General features: G+C 42.3%; 1 protein-coding gene across 2 annotated transcripts; it reads right to left on the bottom strand.

Moving 5' to 3' along the window:
- Positions 1 to 819: 819 nt before the first annotated feature.
- gbrd (Gamma-aminobutyric acid receptor subunit delta) lies at positions 820 to 21,958 on the bottom strand. 2 transcript variants are annotated; one of them, NM_001139889.1, is given in 9 exon segments: positions 835 to 1,977; positions 2,235 to 2,446; positions 6,045 to 6,200; positions 6,750 to 6,887; positions 8,571 to 8,653; positions 9,187 to 9,407; positions 10,095 to 10,162; positions 11,580 to 11,695; positions 21,565 to 21,881. In NM_001139889.1, coding segments are annotated over 9 exon segments (1,389 nt in total). In that variant the 5' UTR covers positions 21,633 to 21,881; the 3' UTR covers positions 835 to 1,650.
- Positions 21,959 to 22,624: the final 666 nt, after the last annotated feature.

Here is a 22,624-nt window from a genome sequence, read left to right as displayed (position 1 = left end):
CAAAATAAATGTTTTCAAACTCAAGGTGTTATATCATAGTTGACACCCCATTCCTTCTGCAGACATCTTTGAATCTTAATTCAGAGTAGATATTTAAGAGTTTTGGGAAAACGTGGTCACATTAAATACTGAGGGAGATTTTACCATCGTTCTGTTACCAAACTTTACATCTGCACAGTTCTTCGAGTGAATGTGTTTTTGTAAAATCTTCTGTGGAAATTTTTAAAAGTAGTTATTGTACATGCAGTTGTATGGTTTGTTTAACTATGCAATCAATCGGTTTTGTTTGGAATACTTTTAAAGTAAAAAAATCGTAGTCTCAGTGTTACGTGGAATTGCCCAAATGCAACTCAGTATTTACTTCATCATGTGCAGCCGCAATTACTTCTAGGGGACCACAGTATTAATTATTTCATCATCAGTATGAGGTTCCAGTTAAACTGTTACACAAAGGGACATGCTGCCTTAGATCATCTGGATTATAAATATTGCTCATACCGCAAAGTTCATCATCTGGAAATTGGATTAAATTATTCACCATGCCTCCAATTGGTCTATTCCTCAAACTAGAGTTGAGTTCATAGATCACCTGTTGCAAAGTAGCTGAAAAATAGATGTGTAAGACACCATTTTGATGCTGTTAATGAATTCCTCATATACCATAATTCCCGCAAAGTTACTTAACATTTGGAATTTAGAGAAACATTTTATCAGTCCTACAGTACATGTGATTGTAGATGTTCTCAAGACAATTATGATAAACAACTGTTCTTAAACTTTAAGCAGAGGCATTAAAACTCCAAAGGGAAAATGTCCAGCTTGGAGATACCCAGGTAGTGGGGAAAGTCCTTTAATAATAATAATAATCAGGAAACAGGAAGACCTGGCAAGAGGAGATAAGATGCTCTGAAGCCCAAAACAAACTGGAGTGGAAAAACAGGTGGAATTATAGGAGGGAAAAAAATAAGTGGGGTGTTGGGAGGTGGGACGGTGAAAGGGGGGGCATCAGCCATGCAGAATAATAGACTACACCTCATCTCATCATTATGAAGTTTGGACAGTTTCTTTTTTTCAACAGTTAGTCCATCCACAGATGTGTTTGTGAGTTAAGCAAATAGCAATTGTTGTGCGCATTTGTTTTCAGCAATGAGACATTAGCTTGCTGTGTATGTTGCTGGTGTGAGCAGAGTTCATACATGTACGTTAATAGGACATAGCTGAACGTCAGTCCATTGCTGTGGCTTCGTGGGTAGCGATCAGTATTGAAAGGGATTAGAGCAGTAGGGGTAGGGTGGCTAGTGGAGGGTTTTGGAGATAAAAGCCTGTTGCTGGGTTATCATACAGTGAGCCTCACTCAGGATAAGACATCGGCGACCACTCAAGGCTCCATTGTACGTAACTTAGTTGTACTTCAGAACATGTCCATATACCTCATCTGATTTCGTTTGTCAATCTACTGTACTTTATCTGCTATTTACCAGGTCCTTACTTCACCATATTACTGTATACATGAATACAGTTCTTCTTAATTAAGGAAGCCTTGTTTACATCGGTGCCCCTATATAAGTCACTGAATTCAAAGTGGCCCGTTTCCCCCTATGTACAGTACACCCGTCCTTGGCGGTGATGCCTGTCTTTAGTCCTCCCAACTCACATTGTGTATGCCACCCAGTAGATCACATTGACGATGGCAAAGGTGGCTGGGAACACGGCCCTGGCGTAGACATCTATGGTGTCAGCTTGGAGAGGCTTACAAGCGCAACAACACTTAGAACAGCAACTACAGCACTTCTTCTCCTGTTCTCTCTCTACTGACGCTCTGGCCCCCCGCCCCCTCCTATGCTCCACGTCCTCCTCGCCGGGGTTCTCGGCACCGGCGCGCTGTGGACGGCGGCTGGAGACCATCAGGCCCTGGTTCATTCCGGCCACAGACAGGGAAAAGAGCACCATGGCCTGCTTCCCATTCTTCACGATCGACTGGAGAAATATCAATAGAGAAAGGCTACAAGTCAATTCCTTCGTGAATTATCTTTACCTCACACCAAAGGAACTCAAAGGAAAAACTTGCATGTTAAGAATTCAAGTGCTTGCAGGTTCGTGCTACCTTTTTTGCACTTTGTGTCAACCCAATGTCCCTTGAACACTATATGAATGTTGTGGTACAAATGGGTCAAATGAGTAACGGGCCTAGCACTAAACACCACAGGTTGGGGAGTGTTGTCCTTCGTTCTTACCTCTGAGCTCATCTTGTTGGCCTTGCTCTTGGCCTTCTCTTTGAGCCTGTAGTCAGCGTTGTAATGAGCGAAGGCGTACTCAATGAGCGCTGCGAACACAAACACGTAGCAGATCCAGAAGTACACATCCAGCGCTTTGATGGCCGAGGCTCGAGGGAGAGACGAGCGGGCACTCACCATCAGAGTGGTCATGGTGAGCACAGTGGTGATCCCTTTATCAAAATATATATGGAAATTAAATATTTATTTTGAATAGAAAAGAGGTCCAGACTCAATCTTTGCAGTAAAATAAAGTGAAATAAAAAAGTGAAAGATAAACAAATTCCATACTATTTAAGATGAAATTGTATTCCATTTATTTCACTGCAAAGACAGAGTACAAACATTTTTTCTATTCATTACGGATGACTTTTTGGTCTACGCACCACAAACAACCTAAGATAAGAATCTACAACTAGAACTGTAACGAAGGTTTCACATTTATATGATGTCATGTATATCACATAACTATTAATATATGTCTCACTGATAATGCACTTTATTTTTAAGTTCTAGGGCAACATACAGTACCAGTCAATGGTTTTTTATTTTTACTATTTTCTACATTGTAGAATAATAGTGAAGACATCAACACTATGAAATAACACATATGGAATCATGTTGTAACCAAAAAAGTGTTAACCTGTCTAGGGTCGGCGGGACGAAATCGTCCCACCTACTCAACAGCCAGTTGAATCCCGTGGCGCGTTATTCAAATACCTTAGAAATGCTATTACTTCAATTTCTCAAACATATGAATATTTTACACCATTTTAAAGACAAGACTCTCGTTAATCTAACCACACTGTCCGATTTCAAAAAGGCTTTACAACGAAAGCAAAACATTAGATTATGTCAGCAGAGTACCAAGCCAGAAATAATCAGACACCCATTTTTCAAGCTAGCATATAATGTCACATAAACCCAAACCACAGCTAAATGCAGCACTAACCTTTGATGATCTTCATCAGATGACAACCCTAGGACATTATGTTATAAAATACATGCATGTTTTGTTTAATCAAGTTCATATTTATATCAAAAAACTGCTTTTTACATTAGCATGTGACGTTCAGAACTAGCATACCCCCCGCAATCTTCCGGTGAATTTACTAAATTACTCACGATAAACGTTCACAAAAAACATAACAATTATTTTAAGAATTATAGATACAGAACTCCTCTATGCACTCGCTATGTCCGATTTTAAAATAGCTTTTTGGTGAAAGCACATTTTGCAATATTCTAAGTAGATAGCCCGGCATCACAGGGCTAGCTATTTAGACACCCACCAAGTTTAGCCCTGACCAAAGTCAGATTTACTATAAGAAAAATGTTATTACCTTTGCTGTTCTTCGTCAGAATGCACTCCCAGGACGTCTACTTCAATAACAAATGTTGGTTTGGTTCAAAATAATCCATAGTTATGTTCAAATATCCTCTGTTTTGTTCGTGCGTTCAAGACACTATCCGAATGGTAAAGAAGGGTGACGCGCACGACGCATTTCGTGACAAAAGAATTCTAAATATTCCATTACCGTACTTCGAAGCATGTCAACCGCTGTTTAAAATCAATTTTTATGCCATTTTTCTCGTAAAAAAGCGATAATATTCCGACCGGGAAAGCGTGTTTACGTTCAAAGAGAGAGAAAATAAAAACATGGGGTCGACTAGTGCACGCGCCTCCGTCCCATTGTCCTCTGATAGAGCACTTACCAAAAGCGCTAATGTTTTTTAGCCAGTGGCTGGAATTACATCATTCAGCTTTTTCCCACCTTCTGAGAGCCTATGGGAGCCATAGGAAGTGTCACGTTACAGCAAAGATCCTCAGTTTTCAATAAACAGAGCCAAGAAGAACAAGAACTTGTCAGACAGGTCACTTCCTGTAAGGAATCTTCTCAGGTTTTTGCCTGCCATATGAGTTCTGTTATACTCACAGACACCATTCAAACAGTTTTAGAAACTTTAGGGTGTTTTCTATCCAAAAGCCAATCATTATATGCATATTCTAGTTTCTGGGCAGTAGTAATAACCAGATTAAATCGGGTACGTTTTTTATCCGGCCGTGCAAATACTGCCCCCTACCCCCAACAGGTTAATCAAATCAAAATATATCTTATATTTGAGATTCTTCAAAGTAGCCACCATTTGCCTTGATGACAGCTTTGTACACTCTTGGCACTCTCTCAACCAGCTTTACCTGGAATGCTTTTCTAGTCTTGAAGGAGTTCCCACATATGCTGAGCACTTGTTGGCTGCTTTTCCTTCACTCTGCGGCCAACTCATCCCAAACCATCTCAAATGGGTTGATAGTCCCACTAAGCGCAAACCAGAGGGGATGGAGTATCGCTGCAGAATGCTGTGGTAGCCATGCTGGATAAATGTGCCTTGAATTCTAAATAAATCACTGACAGTCTCACCAGAAAAGCACCCCCACACCATCATACCCTCTCCTCCATGCTTCACGGTGGGAACCACACATGCTGAGATCATCCGTTCACCTACTCTGCGTCTCACAAAGACACAGCGATTGGAACCAAAAATCTTACATTTTGACTCATCAGACCAAAGGACAGATTTACACGTGTCTAATGTACATTGCTCGTGTTTCTTGGCCCAAGCCAGCCTCTTCTTCGTATTGGTTTCCTTGAGTAATGGTTTCTTTGCAGTAATTCGACCATGCAGACCTGATTCACGCAGTCTCCTCTGAACAGTTGATGTTGTGATGTGTCTGTTATTTGAACTCTGTGAAGCATTTATTTGGGCTGCAATTTCTGAGGCTGGTAACTCTAATGAACTTATCCTCTGCAGCAGAGGTAACTCTGGGTCTTCCTTTCCTGTGGCGGTCCTCATGATAGTCAATTTCATCATAGCGCTTGATGGTTTTTGCGACTGCACTTGAAGAAACTTTCAAAGTTCTTGAATTTTTTCAGATTGACTGACCTTCATGTCTTAAAGTAATGATGGACTGTCATTTCTCTTTGCTTATTTGAGCTGTTCTTGCCATAATATGGACTTGGTCTTTTACCAAATAGGGATATCTTCTGTATGCCATCCCTACCTTGTCACAACACAACTGTCACAACACAATTGGCTCAAATATATTAAGAAGTAAAGAAATTCCACAAATTAACTTTTAACAAGGCACACCTGTTAATTTAAATAAATTGGTTGAGAGAATACCAAGAGTGTGCAAAGCTGTCATCAAGGCAAAGGGTGGCTACTTTGAAGCATCTGAATTTGTTTAACACTTTTTTGGTTACTACATGATTCCATATGTGTTATTCCATAGTTTTGATGTCTTCACTATTATTCTACAATGTAGAACATAGTAAAAATTAAGAAAAACTTTTGAGTAGGTGTGTCCAAACTTTTCACTGGTACTGTCTATTTTTCAATATACACGCAGACACATTCAGTTCACCTTAAATGATTCTTGCCGGCTCATTCATCTGTGTTTTCTTAACACTCATACAGTATCTCTACTAACATACCCACAGCAAGCTAATGGCCGTATTCCGGGCCAACTAGATTGCAGACTTCGCCACCAATACACAGGAGGTTGATGGCACCTTAATTGGGGAGAACGGGCTTGTGGTAATGACTGGAGCGGAGTCAGTGGAATGGCATCAAATACATCAAACACATGGTTTCCAGGTGTTCGATGCCATTCCATTTGCTTCATTCTGGTCATTATTATGAGCTGTTCTCCCCTCAGCAGCCTCCACTGCACCAATATCACTAACAGAATACTCTTAACATGATACTAACCCAGGGATACACGAGCCGGAACTGCTGTTTGGCTTATCCAGAAGGACACCCAGGACATGGCGACCAATAGGATGGAGGGCATGTAGGACTGGATGATGTAGACGCCTCGGTTACGTCTCAACTGGAAGCGAAGGCTGAGCCGCGGGAAACGTCCGGCTTGGAGCGAAAAAGTAGACCAACATAAGCTTTTCGATCAATCAGTCAATCCATCAAAATAATTTATAAAGCCCTTTTTATATCAACAATTGTCACAAAGTCCTACAGTAACCTGACCAAGACCAAGACCCCAAAGAATAAGTTACAAGGAAAAAGTCTCTAGAAGGAAGAAACCTTGAGAGGGAACAGATTCAGGGGAGGGGGCACATCCTCCTGGCTGTACCAGATTTCTCACTTGAAGAAGTCATAACATATAATCTACTCCATTCCCCTCATAAGTCTCCTCTCCTAAATAACATGAGCCATTCTGTCTGTGCATAAAAAATACCCACAGAGGTGTCTGGGTTCAAAACATATTAGTTAAAAAATTATCTATAGGAGTCCTGGGGTCTCCTACATGTTCAGAAGCATGGAGAGGCGCTGTACAGTGAAATATGCATATTTCAAGAGCTCTGTATATAAAAGTAGAGAATCTCACAGACATCCCACTGGCTGTTCAGTACAGTAACCATGGTGATAGTGAAACGAGGATAGAGGGGGGGAGCACACCGGATTTGAAGTTCATAGTCTCTGTGACAAATTTGTAGTCGATTATGGTGAACTGGGAGAGCTCCAGTTTGTCCAGTCCGTGGATGTGTATCTGACTCTCACACCAGTGGTACACAATATCCTCTGAGGAGTAGCCGTCTGGAACAAACAGTCAACAAACAAACAGTCAACAAACAGTCAACAAATAAACATCCCAACAACAATGGAGTATTATTGGAATTTTCAATGAATGTGTAGTGAATTAACCCTTGCATTGCTTCTGGTACTCATCATACACAATATGGGAGTAAAATGGTTTCTTGTCCTTCCTCTGTAGAGCAGGGTTGTTCAACTATGTCCCTGCAGAGCAACAGTACTGCACGTTTTGACCCTTAAGTTTAATAAGGGACTGTTTCAGACTTAGGATATCAGGTGAGTGAATTACCTGGCCTAACGATTACAATAATCGATCACTGAACTACCAGGGAGAAAAGGAAACCACCTTTCGAATTGGGAAATAAATAATCATGCTGTAGAGTATTGAGATCCATCCATTAAGAGTGCTAGGGAACATGACAGACTATTGGTATTGACTTCCACCCATCAAGAAGAGCGGTACATACACTACATGGCCAAAAGTATGTGGACGCCTGCTGTCGAACATCTCATTCCAAAAATATGGGCATTAATATGGAGTTAGCCCCCCCTTTGCTGCTATAACAGCCTCCACTCTTCTGGGAAGGCTTTCCACTAGATATTAAAACATTGCTGAGGGGACTTCCATTCAGCCACAAGATAATTAGTGAGGTTAGGCCTGGCTCGCAGTTGGCGTTCCAATTCATCCCAAAGTTGTTTGATGGGGTTGAGGTCAGGGCTCTGTACAGGCCAGTCAAATTCTTCCACACCGATCTTGACAAACCATTTCTGTATGGACCTCACTTTGTGCATGGGGGCATTGTCATGCTGAAACAGAAAAGGGCCATCCCCAAACTGTTGCCACAAAGTTAGAAGCACAGAATCGTTTACAATGTTATTGTATGCTGTAGCATTAAGATTTCATTTCACTGGAACTACGGGGCCTAGCCTAAACCATGAAAAACAGCCCCAGACCATTATTCCTCCTCCACCAAACTTTACAGATGGTACTATGCATTGGGGCAGGTAGCATTCTGCTGGCATCCACCAAACCCAGATTCGTCCGTCGGACTGCTAGATGGTAAAGTGGGAAATATCACTCCAGAGAACACGTTTCCACTGCTCCAGAGTACAATGGCGGCGAGCTTTACACCACTCCAGCCGGCGCTTGGCATTGTGCATGGTGATCTTAGGCTTGTGTGCGGCTGTTCGGCAATGGAAACACATTTCATGATGCTCCCGACAAACAGTTCTTGTGCTGACGTTGCTTCCAAAGGCCGTTTGGAACTCGGTAGTGAGTGTTGCAACCAAGGACAGACAATGTTTACGCACTACGCACTTCAGCACTCGGCAGTCCAGTTCTGTGACCTGGTGTGGCCTAACACTTCGAGCCTGAGACGATTTTGCTCCTAGACGTTTCCACTTCATAATAACAGCACTTACAGTTGACCAGGGCAGCTCTAGCAGGGCAGAAATTTGATGAACTGACTTGTTGGAAAGGTGGCATTCTATGACGGTGCCACATTGAAAGTCACTGAGCTCTTCAGTACGGGACATTCTACTGCCAATGTTTGTCTATGGACATTGCATGCCTGTGTGCTCGATTTTATACACCTGTCAGCAACGGGTGTGGCTAAAAGAACCGAATCCTCTAATTTGAAGGGATGTCCACATACTTTTGTCCATGTAATGTGTAAATCCACTCACAGCTTTCTAAGTCCAGCATACACTCCTGCTCATCCATGGGGTACTTGGTCAGATCCATGTCACACGCCACAGTCGAGGTGATCCTGAGAGGAGAACAAGTAATTCAGTAAACAACCACGTCAACCACAATGGTAACTTGACAAGGAACGGTAGGTTAAATGTCATTCTCACTTTGACATTATCATTAGGCAATATATAGCCTTAACATCAGGCTACGGCAAGTTATTAAGGGACCTCTCCAACCCTCACGCCATTTTCTTCTCTGCCTTGTCCCCATGCCTTCCATCTCTCCTACTCCTTTCATCCTTCTCCTCCTCTTTTCCTACTCAATCTATGCTCCTTCCCCTCACACATTATCTTCACCCCCTCTCTCCCTCCTTTTATCTCTCTTAACCTTCCACCCTCTCCACCCACTCTCCCCCTTCCCCTCTCCACCATCCCCCTCTCCACCCCTCCACCTGCTTCCCCTCTCTACCATCTCCCTCTCCACCCCCCTCTCCCCCTCCATCTTCTCTCCCCCTCCTCTCTGCTCTTCCCTTAGCCCTTCAACCCTCCCCCCTACTCTTCTCCCCCCTCCTCCTAGTTCTCTTCATCCTCCTCCCTCTGCCCTTCTCACCGGCTGCTGTAAAGGATGACCCCATCGGGCTGCAAGCGAATCAGCTTGTTCTCCACAGTGACGTCGTGGAACCAGGCGGACTTAGCGTTGACAATGAAGGTGTCGGGCAGCCAGAGTTTATCCACGAAGCGGCTGTCCAGCCCCAGGGTCTTGTTGGTGTGGTTGTAGGACAGGCGGTCGTCCCGCCAGCTCTGCCGCAGGAAAATGGTCATGGTGTACTCCTGTCAAGAGGTCACACACGGTAACACACGGTAACACACGGTAACACACAAGAACAAGCATAAGCATATGCATTTGCACAGGCAAATGCACACACAAACACAGACAGATGGACACACACACACACACACACACACACACACACACACACACACACACACACACACACACACACACACACACACACACACACACACACACACACACACACACACACACAAAGGTACAAAGCTGAGCTCAGGGCATTTCCAACTCCGGTGTGAGAGAGTGGTGGATCACGTTGAGACTTAGGACAGTACTGTAACTAAGAGAATAGGAGATGGATTAAAGGCCTGTTCCAATACTTTTCAAATGTGTCCTTTATTACCTTCCTTTGGGTAATCACTGATCTGAATAGTATTGGATAAAATAAATATAGGTTACAAGACTATTGCTTTTAACCAAACCAACCTGGTTGAATCTGTTGAATGCATCAAGGGAGGAAGGAAGGATGCATTTCATAAGAATTGAAACAGGGCCATGCATGCTCTTACTGAAAAAGGCAGGGTATCATTAACTTTTTATAATCCCTATTGGCTGATGTGGATGACGCATAAGTAGTAGTTTTCACATTTTACTGGAACAGTACAGTAGCAGTGAAATATGGCAACCATTCTGTATAAAGGCCTGCAGGTGAATTTACACATTACCATGTTGGCTTCAGAGATGTGGTCAATACTGGCTACTTCAATAGCCATGGCAACATTCACAGGTGGGCCTGTGGGGAAAAAAAGTGAGAAAAGAAAACAATCCCTCCTTCCCTCGCTCCCTCCCTTCATCCATCCCTTCCCTCCTTCCCAAGGACATACCTAGACAAGGATCAAGGGCCACTTCCCCACTTAACATTGCTCTAAGTGAAGTGAGATAGCACTATGTACATTCATAAACATGACATTGGGGGTCTCATGGGCTTGCACAGTGGTGAGTTTAGAACTGCATACATAGCTAGCATGCTATTGTAGTTTGCTCGATGATTAGCATAATTTGTGCTGCTGATACTTGAAGAAAATCTAGAGGGAGGGAGATCAGGATTACCGAAGCAGAACTGAAACGCTATTTATTCTGAACATTAAGGAATCATATATTACCATTCTCTGTCCTTTAGTACTCATCCCATAACCATTTACGTCAAATTGTATTCTGTAGCCATTATCCTACCCACCATAGAGAGAGCAGTCATCAGCACTGACAAGTGGGAGGACAGTTAAAGTCAATGAAACTTAAAATAAATCCATAATCCCTCAGCCTGTCACTAAAACTGAGTTAATTTTGACAAATGGCTCTTTGTGATAGGCTCAGTGTTCAACTTATTTGTATAGATTCTAGATGCCTATCGTAGCACCACTTTCCTTCAAATATGAAATGTTGAAGGGATGTGAATTGAATAGACAGGGTAAGACCACACCAACTGATATTATTATTCTTCAATGGCTGAGTTTGGCTTTATGGGAGATGTCTTACCACTTAGATGATATCTGAGGGAGATTTTACCTTATCTTCTCTGATTTCTATAAGGGGAAGTAATGACAGACTACATAAGTGTTGAGCATAATGTTGCACTATAGGTACAGTATGTAAAATGGTTTGCTGTTGGCTGCAGTAGCCTTGTTGCTGGTTCACAAGGCCTGGCAAGGTGGTGGTGATTCTTATATCGACAATGTTTTTTCACCTCTGCTGACCTGAGTTAAGCTGTGAGGTTGAGAAATCTAATGCTGCGGACATTGGATATTTCACATTTGGCAAGCATTCTTAGCAAAGGCATTCTCCAGCAATGCTCCTTTCTTTTATTTAGCAATACTACGCACGTCTTCCATTTCCAAAGCATCATTTCAATCTCTTCCGCAAACTCATTCCAACGCTTAATTGCTTTTGTTTGTGATCTTTTGCATCACGTTCAAACGCAAAAACTTTTCATAGATTCAAAGCTATTATTTACATATGGGTAAATATGTCTTTAAACTAGGATTTAAAAATAACTTAAAGCACTTTCTTGGGGGAAGTGGAATCTAATAAGATGAACACAGCATGATGAATTTGAAAACGCTTATACCCGGTTCCTGCTATGCTACGAATGGCTGTAAATGTGAGGGGGTGAAATGCAATCCAATGCCACAAGCAGTAGATCTCATACTCACCTCCTATCCCAGGGCGAAAATTTCGTGCATAGCCCTTCATTAACTCATCCAGATTAGGCAACCAGGATATTTGTATGTCTGAACCTACATAGTCCCCAATGTCACTCAGCTCGGCCCTATAGGGAACAAACACAGCACACTTGAGCTCTCTGCGTCCACAGCACTGGAGAATCCCAGAAGGAAGAAAACTAGAGAGGCAAAGATAGTAGTAAACAGGAGAAAGTTGCATTTTCATGTTGAACATAGCTTTGCGATCAAGATCGGTGGGCATGCAAAAAAAAATATGGAAATAAAAACAATATGTTTACTGTTTACTGTAGAAAAGAGCAAACTTATCAAAATAATACATTTTTACACAGTGCATATTATCCAGTAGGGATTTTGGAATAATGGACAAAGCTATCTCACTCAAGAGATTCATATAAACCCTTGCTTTTTGGAGCCGTACTCATAAAGCGTCTCAGAGTAGGAGTGTAGATGTAATCTTGTCTATGTTATCCTATTCAAAATTATATAAAAGGCTAAACTGATCCTAGATCAGCACTCCTACTCTGACCCTGATATTCTATGTGCCGCTTACTGACAGCACAAAGTGCACACATAAACGGACCACCAGGAGGCAGAGTCCTCTACTAAGAAGGCTCACTGTGTGCACTGTTGGGACTGATGGACTAATGAGACACCAAGACAAGACAGTCTCATTCTGACTGATCCAATTTACTTCGTGGTGTATTCAGTGGCATGAGATGTTTAAAACGTTGCAGATAGATATGTCATTAAGAGAAAAACAATTCCTTATTCTACCTGACTGACAATCTTATTGATATATGTCCTAATGCATGTCTATTTGAATAACGCTTTGGAACATTGCACCCTCCTGAACAAAAGAGACAAGAGAGAGTATTGTAAGAAGACAGACAGCACACAGAACAAGCAGAGGTGATTTATCAACAACATTCAAACGAATAAAGCCCTTTTAATATTACTCCTTGTTCATTTGTCATTACATAGTAACTTAAACATAGCCATAAAATAAACCTGCCACTTTTTTATTTTGTCTTTTAAAACCATGGAATGTATGTTTGTGGCTGTGTTTTTAGAGTAATGAACTAGGGTTAGTATGACTGACGGCTGTAATCCATCACTAACCTAATTAGCGGTGTCTAAATTTGGAGGTAGCTGTTACCGTCACAAACTCAAAATGTGCTGAACCTGTGAGGTCAAATAGAAATGCGGTTGTGCAGAGCATATGCCAAAATCCCCCAAAAATTGGTACACATGCTCAGGGATGTGAGTGTAGCTGACCTGTAGAGTATGGCTTCTGTTTGGACGCATGGAGCCTCTATGTAGGCAGCAGCCTACATAGACGAGACTGCACCACCCAGCTTTGATGCACCTGTACTGACCTCGCCTTCTGGATGGTAGTGGGGTGAACATGCAGTGGCTCAGGTGGTTGTTGTCCTTGATGATCTTTTTGGCCTTCCTGTGGTATCGGGTGCTGTAGGTGTCCTGAAGGGCAGGTAATTTGCCCCCAGGTGATTCGTTGTGCAGACCGCACCACCCTCTGGAGAGCCTTGCGGATTGAGGGTGGTGCAGTCCCAGCTTTGATGCACCTGTACTGACCTCACCTTTTGGATGGTAGTGGGGTGAACATGCAGTGGCTCAGGTGGTTGTTGTCCTTGATGATCTTTTTGGCCTTCCTGTGGCATCGGGTGCTGTAGGTGTCCTGAAGGGCAGGTAATTTGCCCCCAGGTGATTCGTTGTGCAGACCGCACCATCCTTTGGAGAGCCTTGCAGATTGAGGGTGGTGCAGTTGCAGTACCAGGCAGTGATACAGTCCGACAGGATGCTCTCAATTGTGCATCTGTAAAAGTTTGTGAGGGTTTTAGGTGACAAGCCAAATTTCTTCAGCCTCCTGATGTTGAAGAGGCGCTGTTGCGCCTTCTTCACCACACTGTCTGTGTGGTTGGACCATTTCAGTTTGTCTGCGATGTGTACACCAAGGAACTTAAAACTTTCCACCTTCTCCACTACTGTCCCTTCGATGTGGATAGGGGGGCGCTCCCTCTGCTGTTTCCTGGAGTCCACGATCATCTCCTTTGTTTTGTTGATGTTGAGTGAGAGGTTGTTTTCCTGACACCAAACTCCGAGTGCCCTCACCTCCTCCCTGTAGGACGTCTCGTCGTTGTTGGTAATCAAGCCCACTACTGTTATGTCGGCTGCAAACTTGATGATTGAGTTGGAGGCGTGCATGGCCACGCAGTCATGGGTGAACAGGGAGTACAGGAGGGGGCTGAGCACGCACCCTTGTGGGGCCCCATTGTTGAGGGTCAGCGAAGTGGAGCTGTTGTTTCTTACCTTCACCACCTGGGGGCGGCCCTTCAGAAAGCCCAGGACCCAATTGCACAGGGCGGGGTTGAGACCAAGGACCTCCAGCTTAATGATGAGCTTGGAGGGTACTATGGTGTTGAATGCTGAGCTGTAGTCAATGAACAGCATTCTTACATAGGTATTCCTCTTGTCCAGATGGGATAGGGCTGTGTGCAGTGTGATGGTGATTGCATCGTCTGTAGACCTGTTGGGGCAGTAAGCAAACTGAAGTGGATCTAGGGTGGCAGGTAAGGCGGAGGTGATATGATCCTTGACTAGTCTCTCAAAGCATTTGATGATGACAGAAGTGAGTGCTACGGGGCGAGAGACATTTTGTTCAGTTATCTTTGCCTTCTTGGGTACAGGAACAATGGTGGCCATCTTGAAGCATGTGGGGACAGCAGACTGAGTTAGGGAATGATTGAATATGTCGGTAAACATACCAGCCAGCTGGTCTGCACATGCTCTGAGAACGCAGCTTGGGATTCTGTCTGTGCCAGCAGCCTTGCGAGGGTTAACACGTTTAAATGTCTTACTCACGTTGGCCACGGAAAAGGAGGGGGGGGCGCAGTCCTTGTTAGTGGGCCGTGTCGGTGGTACTGTATTATCCTCAAAGCGGACAAAGAAAGTGTTTAGGTTGTCTGGAAGCAATACGTTGGTGTCCTTGACGTGGCTGGTTTTCTTTTTGTAGTCTGTAATTGCCTGTAGACCCTGCCACATACGTCTCGTGTCTGAGCCGAGACTTGCCCGCTCAGACTTGAGTGCTGCAATCAATATGCTGTTAGAATTTTGGTGTCCATGTTCTCACATTTGCTTTGTTAAAATCTCCAGCTATAATAACTGCAGCCTCAGGATATATGGTTTCCAGTTTACATAAAGTCCACTGAAGTTCTTTGAGGGCCGTCGTGGTATCTGCTTGAGGGGGTATATACACAGCTGTGACGATAACTGACGAGAATTCTCTTGGGAGATAATATGGTCGGCATTTGATTGTGAGGAATTCTAGGTCAGGTGAAGAGAAGGACTTGATTTCCTGTATATTGTTATGATTACACCATTAGTCGTTAATCATGAAACATACGCCCCCGCCCTTCTTCTTCCCAGAGAGATGTTTATTTCTGTCGGCGCGACGCATGAAGAAACCCGTGGCTGTACCGACTCCGACAACATATCCCAAGAGAGCCATGTTTCTGTGAAACAGAGAATGTTACAATCTCTGATGTCTCCCTGGAAGGCAACCCTTGCCCTAATTTCATCCACCTTGTTGTCTAGAGACTGGACATTGGCGAGTAGTATACTCGGAAGCAGCGGGCGGTGAGCACGCCTTTGAAGCCTGACCAGGATGCCGCTCCGTCTACCTCTTCTGCGGCGACGTTGTTTTGGATCGAGCTCTGCGATTAGATCCAATGTCCTGGGTGGTGGTCCAAACAAAGGATCCGTTTCGAGAAAGTTGTATTCCTGGTCGTAATGTTGGTAAGTTGATGTCGCTCTTATATCCAATAGTTCATCCCGGCTGTATGTAATATCACTTAAGATTTTCTGGGCTAACAATGTACGAAATAATATATAAAAAAACTAAATTCTGCATAGTTTCCTAAGGACTCGAAGCGAGGCAACCATCTCTGTCGGCGCCATCTTTTCACAGAGAAGAGAATCGCCCAATTGTTAGAGCTAGAGTCCTGGAAGAAGACGTTTAAAGTAGTCAACATCATTCAAAATGGTCCAAAATACTTTAAAAGCATATTGCATTATTTGTTCAACGTTGCATTCTGATATTTGACAACTGTGGTAAGAAGTACAGAACTAGCTTATCTTAGGGCAATGTGTCCAATTTGTCCTGATTGTGGCACTATGGGGCCAAAGCTTGCAGCTATATTTCCAACTGGTATGCTAGAGATATTGGAATATCCAAGAGGTGCCTCCCTTTGTGGCCTTCCTCTTCAGCAACTAGGTGTTGTAACTTAATAACCTAACTGATAAAGAGATGGGACCTATTTAAAGCTGTTGTAGGTCTACCTGTAGTAACTCCAGTGCAGTGTATAGCACAACAGGATACACATTATGCATGCAGTAAAGGAAATGTGATGTCATAAAATGCTAATGGGGCAGAGCATTTGATTGGTCTCGAGGGGGTTTCTTTAAACATGCTAGGCCTGCTCTCACCCCTCCAAACTCTGTTATAACAGTTCAAAGTCAATTTCCCGCTCATGTTGTTCCTCTTAGTCTTTTATTTTGGTTCATTAACAGGATCTCCAGAGGCCCTGTTTCGCTAACCGTCTGTTTACGAGCTAACACACTGGGTATGTCCGAAATGGCACACTATTCCCTATACATTGGACTACTTTTTGACATGGTTTGTGCACTATTAAGGGAATAGGGAGCCATTTCAGACACATTCACTGAGTGCTGAGGTGAAAGAGACGAAACACAAAAGGAGCAGCCTTTCTTCCCACAGATTTAATAAATAAATACAAAAACAAAGTAAAAAAGCCTTGTAATGTAGCCCCAGCTCTAACAAGCGTAATTAGCTTCCTACAATGACATAAATTTGTACCTGAGAACAGAGAAGAGAACCGCACTAGCACTAGTCATCCTTGCGTAGCCCTATATTGTTAATGTTGTAAATCCTGAATGTGACAGCGCGTAAAGCTAGCTAATTAAATCTACAGCCTTTTAAATGCCAATCAGTAGAGAATGAAATGGTGGCATTGCACAGATATGGCACATACAAGATCTGTCATTTCCACCCTTGATTAGCCAAATTAATTCCCTACAGCCTCTCTAAGTTGAAAGCTCTCTCTGCACACTGTGGTCTTTCCATCACAAACCCAGTGTAGTGTAACTGTGCTCCCACAGTCATTTGGCTTTAACGTATCTGGACCCCTCAGCAATAGCATCTGACTGATATGCACATATGGAGCATGCATTAAGGACATACTAAGGTCATCTAGCCTATGGGGCCGCCCATGTCTTACAGTAGGGCATAAGAGAGGTCACTGACTATGCAACTGCTACCCCACTAAGCTAACAAGAATAAATACAACCTCACATTGTGATATTTGTGATACTTCCAGTGTACTGCAACAATCATCCGTTTTCCTTTAAATGCAGATATTTCCTAAAAAGCCTAGCTTTGTACTAAACTCATGCCAGGTTGCAGTTGTAAATGAGAACTTGTTCTCAACTGGCCTACCTGGTTAAATAAAGGTGAAATAAAAAATAAACAAAATAAAAATAAAAATAAATAAATAATTAGTAGGCCTAGGCCTCGTGTGGGTAAAATAAACTGCTCTACACGACACACATTATAGGAAAACTTAATCATAAGTCGTAATATTTTAAAACAACAAAAATGTATCCCATTAAAATGTGAGATCACGTTGCAGTGAAATTTGTGTGCTATTTCAAAATCTGTTCCTCCTTAGAGTGAAGAGAATTTATCCAGTAGTGGCTTACTTCTAAGGAGTATCACCCCCAAGGCTATAGTGCATGTCACCTGGATCCAGATTTATTAACAGCGGTGACTCACACCAAAGGTAATGAGATATTGTGCCAGTCCAACTCTGGCTTATTTTGTAAAAAACATGTCAAAACACAACGTCAAGTAGTAACACAATTAATAGTTTAGTAGGCCAGTGAAAGGAATGATAAAAAAGGATGGATCAAGAAAAAGTATAAAGCTATTTTCAAATAGTAATAAACTGTCTGAGGAGAAATACTGTCAAATGTTGATTTCTCTCAGAGCCGGGTAAATTACACTTGGATAGAGTGAAAAGCATGCAAAATGCATACCGGAGATGGTAACAAGGTAACTTGGCTACTAAGCTTTTGTCCTTTTAATTCTAGCAGAAGAGCTACTCTGCCAGAATATTCAAAATTGTGACAAAATAAGCTGTTGACAAAAGCTCATAATACATGGAGAGAGAGAGAAGAGGCACTATCAGATTGTTATTCCAAAATACTCACACATTAAATATGTGAAGGATCGTATGTTGGGGGAAAAAAATACTAAGGCATCACGATCATGAAGCGAGGACAATATATTAAATCTTTGATTTGATATTTTCATTAGAAACACACACATCTCAGAAAAGCCTGTGAAAGATCACCGTCTAATACCAATTACACCCTCTGCTGGTATGTGTTGTCAGGAGTGGTAGGAGGGCTACCAGGTTGATTCATTTTATTTGCCAGTACACAACATTGTACAACCTTTTGACCTGGGACACATTGTAACACTTTGCAACCCTGTGTAACTGAACATACGTCAACAGTTTACTGTTTAGAGACTGTTTCAATGACAGAACCAGGATATGTGTCACTCTAATATCACCTACTCTGCCATTCTGGTTGTGGCAACTTACAAAATAATTTAACTGTTCAGTCAATTCACAGACAGTATTGAGATATGTTCACTTGCTTTGTTTGCTCACATACAGAGCCTTCAGAAAATATGTGCTTTGGGTTGTTGTCATATTGGAAGGTGAATCTTTGCCCCAGTCTGAGGTCCTGAGTGCTCTGGAGCAGGTTTCCATCAAGGATCTCTCTGTACTTTGCGCCGTTCATCTTTGTCTCAATCCTGACTAGTCTCTCAGTCCCTGCCGCTGAAAAACATCCACACAGTGTAACGGGCGTCATATAGAGGAGACCAAGGCGCAGCGTGTTGAGTGCTAATCATTATTTTTTTTATGAAAACGAACACTAGACAAAATAAACAAAATGACAGCCAACAGTTCCGTCAGGATATACAAACTAAACAGAAAGCAACTACCCACGAAAACCAAGGGGAAAGAGGCTGCCTAAGTATGGCTTCCAATCAGAGACAACGATAGACAGCTGCCTCTGATTAGAAACCATACCCGGCCAAAACATAGAATGCCCACCCCCATCACACCCTGACCTACCTAAACAGAGAAAAACCCGCTCTCTTAGGTCAAAGCGTGACACACAGCATGATGCTGCCACCAACATTCTTCACCGTAAGGATGGTGCCTGGTTTCCACAAGACCTGACGCTTGGCATTCAGGCCAAAAAGTTAAGTCTTGGTTTCATCAGACCAAAGAATCTTGTTTCTCATGGTCTGAGAGTCTTTGGGTGCCTTTGGCAAACTCCAAGTGGGCTGTCATGTGCCTTTTACTGAGGAGTGGCTTCCATCTGGCCTCTCTACCATAAAGGCCTGATTGGTAGAGTGCTGCAGAGATGGACGTCCTTCTGGAAGGTTCTCCCCCATCTCCACAGAGGAACTCTAGAGCTCTGTCAGAGTGACCATCGGGTTCTTGGTCACCTCCCTGACCAAGGCTCTTCTCCCCCGATTGCTCAGTTTCTAGGAAGAGTCATGGTGGTTCCAAACATCTTCCATTTAAGAATGATGGAGGCCACTGTGTTCTTGGGGACCTTCAATGCTGCAGAAATGTTTTGGTACCCTTCCCCAGATCTTGAGTGGCGCAGTGGTCTAAGGCACTGGATATCAGTGCTAGAGGTGTCACATCAGACTCTGGTTTGATTCCAGGCTAAATCACAACCAGCCGTGATTGGGAGTCCCATTGGGAGTCCCAGCATCGTCAAGGTTAGGGTTTTAGCCGGGGTAGACCGTCATTGTAAATAAGAATTTGTTCTTAACTGACTTGCCTAGTTAAATAAAGGTTTAATAAATAAAAATAAAAGATCTGTGTCTCCACACAATCCTCTCCACCCCCCCTCTCACCCACAGAAGGGGGGGGTGGATGTGGGGGTTTTATGACACCTCACGTGATCGTAATTGAATGCAGCAGACGATTCCTTTTGATTTCTAGTTGGGTGAATGGAATGTCAATTCCATCAAAAAATGCACACTGGGACAATTTATTTCAACATCCGAATCTTGGGAATTATGAGAGATTGAATATGGAAAATTAATGTATATTTTGTGATGTCATTAAAATGGTTATAAAGACGTTATAACGAAAACATTGTAACTTGAAGAGCTTTTACACTGTGTACAGCCGTAACTAGCCACGCCCCAGGGAGCCCAGAGAGCGTGTCAGCATGACGTAAATGCCCCTTTTTACCCAAGGGAGTTAAGAATGAACATATCAGACTAGAAGGACCACACGCTGCAGCGAGGTCTACGATAGTCACGACCCCCGGAACACAACACGAGGTTGAAGAAGACAAATCATGTCCAATCAATTGAATTTACCACAGGTGGACTCCAATCAAGTTGTAGAAACATCTCAAAGATGATCAGTGGAATCAGGATGCACCTGAGCTCAATTTCGAGTCTCATAGCAAAGGGTCTGAATACTTATTTAAATAAGGTATTTCTGTTTTTTATTTGTAATAAATTTGCTAAAATTTAACAAACCTGTTTTCGCTTTGTCACTATGGGGTATTGTGTGTAGATTGCTGAGAAAAAAATATGTTATCCATTTTAGAAGAAGGCTATTAATGTAACAAAATGTGGAAAAAGTCAAGGGGTCTGAATACTTTCCAAAGACACTGTATTTATATATGTTTACTCACAAATTTGATTTAAACAGTGATTGGATATGGACTGGGGCTCTTATCTTCTGACATTATAATACAATAACCTTGTGTTAACAAGACTTTACATCAAGTTGCTATCATACCATAACAATGCAATGATTCTAATAACAGCATTGATTAAAAACATGTTGTTCCATAACTCTTTAGTAATTGCATGGTATTTGCATTGACATTGCATAGTTATTATGGGATTGACTGTTTTTTGTAAGTACTGTACAAGAGTGTATATAGGGATTGTTCCTTGTTCCACTTGTGTTATAACAAAGACCATTCAATTTTATTACAATGCAATTACAAATCAGTTACAAAATGACTATGTAACAACATGTTGTTACTTTAATCTCATTGTTATTAACAACTTATTTTAAGCAATGCAATTATTGAAATGAAAAATAATTTTTTTAAACTGCAGTATGCTGAACACCACATGATACTTGACCTCAATTCAATGGGCCTACAAGTTATGGTGTGACAGTTTACCAAAATCTGTCACACATGATATAATGTTACATTATTTACCACATATCCACTATTGATTGAGCCCCTATCTCTATATTTAATATGACCTTATGCTCAGCATGTCTACAGTATGTTGATGATGGGTCCCACAGCACTAAAGCTGTACAGTAACTGCTCAAAAGCTATGTGGGCGTTGAGTAGGCTGTTCCTCTGCTATTGCAGATACATCCTCAGGTTTTAGAATTCATTAATCAGTTCATTTTACGCAAATTGGACCAATCCAGAAAATGTAGGTTAGGAATTAGTTTCCATCGAAAAATGATCTAAGGCTAAATTAGAAACAGATGCTATGGCCTCAATGTGCCCTAAATCTAATCCAACTAAAAACTCAATTTGCAGAAATTCACTAAACGCTTTGAGGGTAATCTAAACTGCCAGTAGTCTGTGTTATAGGATAAATCAGAACATCGCAACAGCTGACCTACAACATAACCACAAATTATTTTTGAACGAAACAATTGGCTCCAATTCAATAATATACACTATTCATATAAAACCCGAGTACATTTTATAGGAAGGTCTCCTCTGTAACACTAGTTAAAAAATATATAGTCCATATGGTCAATCTTACCTGGTGAAAATGTTGCCCCTCATATTCAGGAGGGCAATATTCGCCAACATGAAAGTTATCATCTCCATTTTAATGGCTGGCCAAAGTTCCCAGAACCAAAAACTATCAAAAGACCGAAGGGGCTCACACAGACTGCGTTCCTACGGTCCCATAATGCGGAGGAAGATCGGGATAAAGTAATCTGTTGTGATGACCCATGTTCTGCTCACACACGCGCGCCTGGCTTCCTCCCTGTCCTGGCCCAGCACACAGAACGCACGGTGTCAACTCGTTGGTCAGACCACAACAGTCGATTACTGGAGCGCACTCTTGCACTCCACTTTCGCAGCACTGGCTCGAGAGAGATAGGACCACACTAATCTCTCTCACTGCGTTGCTATAAGCAACGTCAGATTAAATCGTCCTCGTGGAAACGCTGTCTCCAATGTAAACCCAAGGCGCGAAAAAAGACGACACCGATATTATGTAATGAATTTGATATACTTTTATTTATTCAACTTTTATCTTAAACGTTTATATATTTTTATCATCTGCACATTCATCTGCACATCCTATTCATTTAAATTGTTAAATCAAAACGCCAAATAGACCAATTAACATTGTGCACAGTAGCAATTGAACAAATCCATAGTTTATGAAGGAGCTAGTACAGGCACGTATTTATATTTAGAGAAAATGTAGGCCTATCTCTAAAACCTAGTTTTATTTTCAAACTTTGTGACCTAGAATGAGACTTCAGACATCTTTATAAACGTTTTATTATGTGGTAAGAACAAGGAAAACGTTGACCCCAATCTTTATGATGTAGTAAAAAACTACTTTGATGTGGTAAAAATAATTGATGCACCTGCCCTGGTTTCATTTTCATTTGCTACACCCAAGGGAGAAAGGAGCAAGTGATTCCGCTCCTCTGTCCTTGCGCTCCTTTCCACTTGTAAAGGGCAGTTATCTGCTTTGCCATTCTGTAAGGTCACACGCCTTGCCTTTTCCCTCGTGGGTCAGTTGCTCTTTTTCTTTAGGGCCTTTAGGCATAGTGACATAGATTAGAATCACAATTAGG

This window comes from Salmo salar, chromosome ssa15, assembly GCF_905237065.1.
Source record: "Salmo salar chromosome ssa15, Ssal_v3.1, whole genome shotgun sequence".
NCBI classification, from domain to species: domain Eukaryota; kingdom Metazoa; phylum Chordata; class Actinopteri; order Salmoniformes; family Salmonidae; genus Salmo; species Salmo salar.
The sequence above is the reverse complement of the archived record's forward strand: the minus strand, read 5'-3'. Positions and strand labels throughout refer to the sequence as shown.

Bases quoted from the DNA above. Each gene is read 5' to 3' on its own strand.
- gbrd (XM_014145620.2), bottom strand. From the start codon at position 10,142: ATGGCTATTGAAGTAGCCAGTATTGACCACATCTCTGAAGCCAACATG. The intron at 2,447-6,044 runs GTTAGTATCATG...ATTTTGATAAAG, and splicing joins TCCGGCTCGTGTATCCCTGG to GGATCACCACTGTGCTCACC. The intron at 1,978-2,234 runs GTAAGAACGAAG...ATATTTCTCCAG, and splicing joins CCAACAAGATGAGCTCAGAG to TCGATCGTGAAGAATGGGAA.